Genomic DNA, 6000 nt, shown 5'->3' with positions numbered 1-6000 from the left:
CGTATCGGGGCGCAGGGCCGAGAGCGGCTGCGTGGGGCGGATTCGCAGACTCGGCCCTCGCGCGGACAGCGGGGCACAGGACGGGAGGGGCCAGGAGGGGCTCGTGGCCCGGATGGCGTTACCGGCCCCCGGTGACGAGGGCGGCGCGGAGCGGCGCTACGTTACGGAGCTGCCGGAGGGATCGCCGGGAGCTCACCTTCAGCTGGAAGAGCGTGTCTGCAAGAGAAAGAGAGCATCGCCTCAGCGCCGGGCCTCAGCACCGCGACACACCGGAACCCAGGCCGAGACAGGCCGAACCCAGCGCACCCCGCCTCGCTCCACGCCGGGAGGCCCCACAGCCCGCACGCAATACGGCGGGACCGCGCCAGGCCCGGTACGGCGGAGCCCCCGCCTCGGCTCCCCTTACCGTCCATCCTGCCCCGCCGCCGCTTCCGGGTATCGTCGCCGCTTCCGGGTGCGGCCACTGCTGCTTCCGGGGTGCGCGCGCCACCCTGTGACGATGGCGCCCCCTGGCGGCGGGGCGGGCACGTGGGCGGGGATGGAGATGGAACGGCGGCCCTGCGCTTCGCGGACGGGGTCGGGGCGTGGTGCGGCCTGCGGGGTGGGGTGTCAGAACGGTGACGTGCGTGTTGCCGGGACACCACAAAGGGACCGAGACCACGCCAGCAGCCATGGGGCAGCTGCTCTGCAAGGACATAGGCACAAAGGGTAATGGGGTCCCATACGGCATGCTGTGATGGGGACAGGGATAGGAATGGGGGTAGGAATGGGGACAGATGAGGATGGGGTGAGGATAGGAATGGGGATAAGGAACGGGGACAGGGATGCCTCTCTGGGCACACATGGAGCTGCTGCTCACCTCAGTCACCCGCCCTCATTTTGAACTCATTTATTTCAAGACAGAATTTTATTTCCAGCCTGGTCTTGCAGGCACAGGGAGAGATCAAGGAATGACACATCACAGGCCGCTGCTATTAATGTGCTGTAAAATCTCTCAGATCTGTGATGTTTCAATCTTCTGCCTCCTCACTGCCCCACAAAAGAGAGCACAAAGTGAAGTGCTTCCCGTTGTGTTCTCAGCTGGCCAGGTTTTAACAAGCAGCTTTGTAAGTAGCAAAGGGGTCTGGATATGGGGGGAACAGGTGGGCAGTGGCTCTCACTGGGGCTCTGAAAAGCTCTGAAGTTTCAGATGTGTCTCCTTTCTTGTCAGGGCAGTCATGGAGCTCTTTGTTGTGCTGCAGCAGTGTCTCAAGCCTGCTCCGCTCCTCTACAGCAATTTATTGTGATCTCTCACATCTGTTTTTTTTTTTCCCCCTCTTTTCATTAGATTCGGCACAAGACTTCACCAATGAGAAACAAACCATTCCTACACCCCGCATTTCTGTGACACCGCCCCTGGATGAATGCACTGAAGCAATGTCAATGGAAGGCCCTCCCACCAAGGCAGCAACCAGCGGGGGAGCTGGGCAGAGCCAGGAGCCGGACAGCGGGGTGAACAAGGAGAAGCCATGACCCACAGGCAGAGGCTGCTCATCGTCCACCATGACTCCTGCGTGCTCACGGACAGGGAGACCACCAGAGCCCACCCTTGAGCCTGGCCCTCCCCAGCTGGGGAGGAGCCGGGCAATAAAAGCGAGTGCTTGGAACGAGGAGGTGGTTGATGACAGAACGGCGATTCGGGGAGCGGGGGCCGCCCGGCCGAGGGCAGGCCTGCAGGCCGCGCGTTGCCTAGCAACCGTTGCTCGGGCCCAGCGTGAGCGGCAGGGCCGAACGGCGCATGCGTGAGACTGGGACTTGCCAGAGCGCATGCGTACAGTGTGCGGGAAGTGGTGTGCGCATGCGCCTCACAACTATGGCGGACGGAGACCGCGCTGAGGGAGCTCCGGCCGAGAGCGAGGTGGAACCGCTGCGGTTCCAGCGGCTGTGGGGAGAGGGCTACTTCGAGGTGCCGGCGTCTGAGCGGGTGAGGGGCCTGCGCCCGAAGGGGGGCTTCTGAGGAGCGTCGGTTGTGGGGCGGCCCTGCGGGTGGGTGGGCCCTGTGCTGAGGGGACGTGAGGAGCGCCCGCCGCTGCGCCCCGCGTTCTGAACGCGGGTGAGGGAGATGAGGGGGTTTTATAGCAATCAGAACAAAGGTGTGGAATGACTGGAGTCACTCCAGCTCCACCTCCAGAATAACAGGTACTGTAAAGATGTCTTAACAGAGAGGGAAGAGTAGGGAGGATACCATTGCAGGCAGGTCAGATACAGACCATCTCTGATTCTCTGGGCAGCCTGGTCTAGTATTAAAAGGGGAGGTTGGTGGCCCTGCATGTGGCAGGGGAGTTGGAGATTCATGATCCTTGAGGTCCTTCCCAATCCTGGCCATTCTGTGATTCCTGGGATCAGTTGATGGACTGAGCCTCTCTCCTATTCCTACCCCCATACGGATGCCTTTTGGGTAAGGCTCACACACAGAGGCTTCCCTGGGAAACTTTGTAGTCTCTGCAGAGCTTTAAAAATTAGCAGCTTTTGGCCTGGCTCTATTACTCTTAGTTCCTTGTATGTGCTTTGCACTGTTCTTGGTCAACCTCACGTGCTTTGCCTGCAGTTGTTTGTGAATCTGTAATTGTGATAGTTCACAATTGATAGTTGAACACAACCAGACTTGCAGTGCCAGATTGGGCATTGCTCAGAGTGATGCCCTTTATTTTGATTGCTGTCAAGGTTGTAGCACTGTGGGAATGTTGGTGAGAAGCTGCTGAGGGCTGCCCCTGAGAGAGAGCCTTTGGCTGTGATGTGGCTCTTTGCTTCCAGCTGGGGAAATGCCGGAGCGTGAAGGAGTTTGAGAAGCTGAATCGGATCGGAGAGGGCACCTATGGCATAGTGTGTAAGTGTGGTGTTGGCTGGAGCCCGGGTGGAAGGGTGGGCCTGTAGCACATCTGCCCACACCTGGGGGCTGCGGGACCGAGGCTGAGAGGAGTGACACTCAGCAGTGCCTGTGTCCCTTTGGCTAAAGCTTATGCTGAGCATCTGCCCTGTGCTGCTCTTCCAGACCGTGCCCGGGACACTGTGACAGATGAGACTGTGGCACTGAAGAAGGTGCGGATGGACAATGAGAAGGAAGGTACATGAGGAACGGGGACGGCTCCTCGTGGCAGGTGTCAGTGTTCCTGGCCTCCGCCTGAGGCAGTTGTGCAGTGTGGTTCTCACTGCCCTCAGGAATGCCCATCAGCAGCCTGCGGGAGATCACCCTGCTCCTGGAGCTCCAGCATCCCAACATCGTGGAGCTGAAGGAGGTGGTTGTGGGGAACCATCTGGAGAGGTGAGAGCCTCCCTGCCCTCCAGCCTTCAGAGGAGATGCTGCCTCGGTGCTCTCAGGTGCCTTTCGCAGTGCTGAGCAGTGAAACGCCTGTGTCTCCTCTCCAGTATTTTCCTGGTGATGGGCTACTGTGAGCAGGACCTTGCCAGCCTTCTCGAGAACATGCAGACACCTTTTTCAGAGGCTCAGGTAAAGCTTGGGCCAGGCTTTTAGGAATGTCATCCTCGAGAAAGGGCCACAACACTATGGCCACCAGTGTGGATTCCTTGCAGTTTGCAATCCACCTTACGCTGGTAGCTTCAGCAGGGCTGGCTGGTGCTGTTCACGTGCTGGGGGACACTCCTGTCCTCTTTCTTCAGGTGAAATGCATCATCTTGCAAGTCCTCAAGGGTCTGCAGTACCTTCATGAGAGGTACATCATCCACAGGTGAGAGCAACGGGAGAGGCTGGGTGTGTGGTGGGGAGGAGGAATTGCTGGGAGGCAGCCTGATGAGCTCCGTAACTGCGTGTCGGTTGCTCAGCTCACACAACGCTGGGAGCGAGGAGCACTGTGTGGAGAAGCTGTGGGCAGGGGCTTGCAGCAAACCCTTGGCTTTGCTGTGCAGTGTGGGAGCCGGGGTAGGGAAGACAAGGGATGGTGAGATTCACCTCTCTTAGTGATCAGTCAGCAGTGGGGCTCTTTGTCCTCCTGAGTCCCTGGGGAAGTGCATGTACAGGAGAAGCTGTGCCTGGCAGACAGTGCTGACCGCCGCTCGGTGTTCCCCGTAGGGATCTGAAGGTGTCCAACCTGCTCATGACTGACAAAGGCTGTGTGAAGATAGGTGAGCCCCTGGCTGCTGCCTTGTCTCTGGCAATTCAACTGCTGCTGCAGGTGTGCCTGCAGCTCTCCCTCTGCTCCACAAGCAGGCAAAGCATGGAGCTTGCCTCTTTCCTTACCTCGGGTCCGTTTCTTTCTTGCAGCGGATTTTGGTCTGGCACGTACATATGGGATGCCACCACAACCCATGACCCCCAAAGTCGTCACGCTGTGGTGAGTGCAGCGCAGGGTGCTGAGCTGTGCTGGCTCAGGGTGATGTGGAGCACATCTTTGCAGCGCTGCCACTGGGGGCAGGGGGCTTCCTGTGCTGCAGCTAAAGATGGTGCCTTCCCTGCACAGGTACCGAGCACCCGAGCTGCTGCTAGGAGCAATGACACAGACCACCAGCATTGACATGTGGTAAGGGCAGGGGACAGGAGAGGCTGAGGCTGGCTGGGTGGTGCCTGGGGGGTTTGTAGGAGCCAGGACATCGACAGAGGGATTTCTGCTGCCCCCACCAACTCCTGTGTGTCCTCTGCACTGCAGGGCTGTGGGCTGCATCCTTGCTGAGCTGTTGGCTCACAAGCCACTGCTGCCAGGCACCTCTGAGATCCACCAAATAGACCTCATCGTGCAGCTCCTGGGGACACCCAATGAAAACATCTGGCCGGTGAGAGTTATCCCACAGCCCCGCCAGCCCTTCTGGCCCTCCTGCCCAGCCTGATGCCCCCCCTACCCCTTCCCTCAGGGCTTCTCCAAGTTGCCCCTGGTGAGTCAGTACACACTGCGGAAACAGCCTTACAACAACCTCAAGCACAAGTTCCCCTGGCTCTCAGAGGCTGGGCTGCGTCTGCTCAACTTCCTCTTCATGTACGATCCCAAGAAGCGGTAAGAGCCACTGTGTGGGCAGGGCTCGGGGCAGGCCCCTGCCTGCTGATGGGGCTGCCCTCGTGGCAGGGTCAGCTCAGTGCTGTGGGCAGGTGCTGGAGGGGAACTGGGACCATGGAGGAGCGCGGGCAGGATGGGGAGTGGGAGAGCCGGCAGGCTGTGAGGGTGAGGGAAGGTGGCAGCACGTTTGGGCTGGGAGCAGAGCTTGCCACATCTTGTCCTCACAGGGCAACGGCAAAAGACAGCCTGGATAGTTCATACTTCAAGGAAAAGCCCCTGCGTAAGTACATTCCCCACCAGCCAGGGCCGCAGTGCTTGGCCTCTGCTGACCTGTCTCTGTGCCTCCCCAGCCTGTGAGCCAGAGCTCATGCCCACCTTCCCCCACCATCGCAACAAGCGGGCAGCCAGCGCCAGCACAGGGACTGAGAGCCAGGCAAAGCGTGCCAAGCCCTGAGCCCCGTCCAGAAGGAGGAGGTGCAGGGAACTCAAGCAGGGATTGCCGTTGCCAGGGCTGGGCACTGGCTCCTGCCCCGCTGCTGGCCAGGCACACAGCTCTCCATGGCGATGCAGTGCTGGGTGCTGTCACCTCATGGGATGGCTCCTGGCCACGTTGCCCCAGTCCCTCAGCAGTTGCATTTAGGGGCACTGCCTTGGTTACCAATGCCTGTGCTCAGCCCCGTGCAGAGCTTCTCATGCTGGGAACATCCACAGCCTTCCAGCCCAGCAGAGCCCAAGCATTGTATAGTGCTGGCTTCCTTCTGCCCTGGAGTGAGGGGGCAACAGCCTGGAGCTGTGAGCACAGCACGGGGTGGGTTTCAGCCTCCTCCCCTGGGGGTGGGATGGAGGCAGGGACTGAAAGGGGGGGAGATGGGGGTTTGGTACAGAGATGCTGGACGTCTGGCAGGACCAGCTCTGGCCTGTACTGGCTGCGTGGTGCAACCCTGACTCGCTGTCAATAAAAACAGCTGCAAAGGGCAGTGGTGGTGAAAAATTCCCTAGGCCATAGAATCACAGAACG

The 6000-nt window shown here is 59.8% G+C and overlaps 1 protein-coding gene across 2 annotated transcripts; it reads left to right on the top strand.

The window, feature by feature from the left end:
• Positions 1 to 1852: 1852 nt before the first annotated feature.
• On the top strand, positions 1853 to 5436 carry CDK10 (cyclin dependent kinase 10; the record flags this gene model as incomplete). Of its 2 annotated transcripts, none has more annotated exons than XM_079541614.1 (13): positions 1853 to 1963; positions 2794 to 2866; positions 3032 to 3103; positions 3199 to 3301; positions 3406 to 3487; positions 3658 to 3725; positions 4067 to 4119; positions 4259 to 4328; positions 4455 to 4514; positions 4641 to 4764; positions 4843 to 4982; positions 5210 to 5262; positions 5333 to 5436. In XM_079541614.1, the coding sequence occupies 13 exons, from the start codon at positions 1853 to 1855 to the stop codon at positions 5434 to 5436; spliced, it is 1113 nt and encodes a 370-aa protein (XP_079397740.1). The 2 variants fall into 2 exon arrangements, with proteins under 2 accessions (XP_079397740.1, XP_079397739.1); XM_079541613.1 differs by having other exon boundaries at positions 3178 to 3301.
• Between the last annotated feature and the right edge of the window lie 564 nt (positions 5437 to 6000).

This window comes from Tetrao urogallus (genome assembly GCF_951394365.1).
Source record: "Tetrao urogallus genome assembly, chromosome: 12".
NCBI lineage: Eukaryota > Metazoa > Chordata > Aves > Galliformes > Phasianidae > Tetrao > Tetrao urogallus.
Note: the sequence above shows the minus strand (reverse complement) of the source record. Positions and strands in the feature narration are given on the sequence as shown.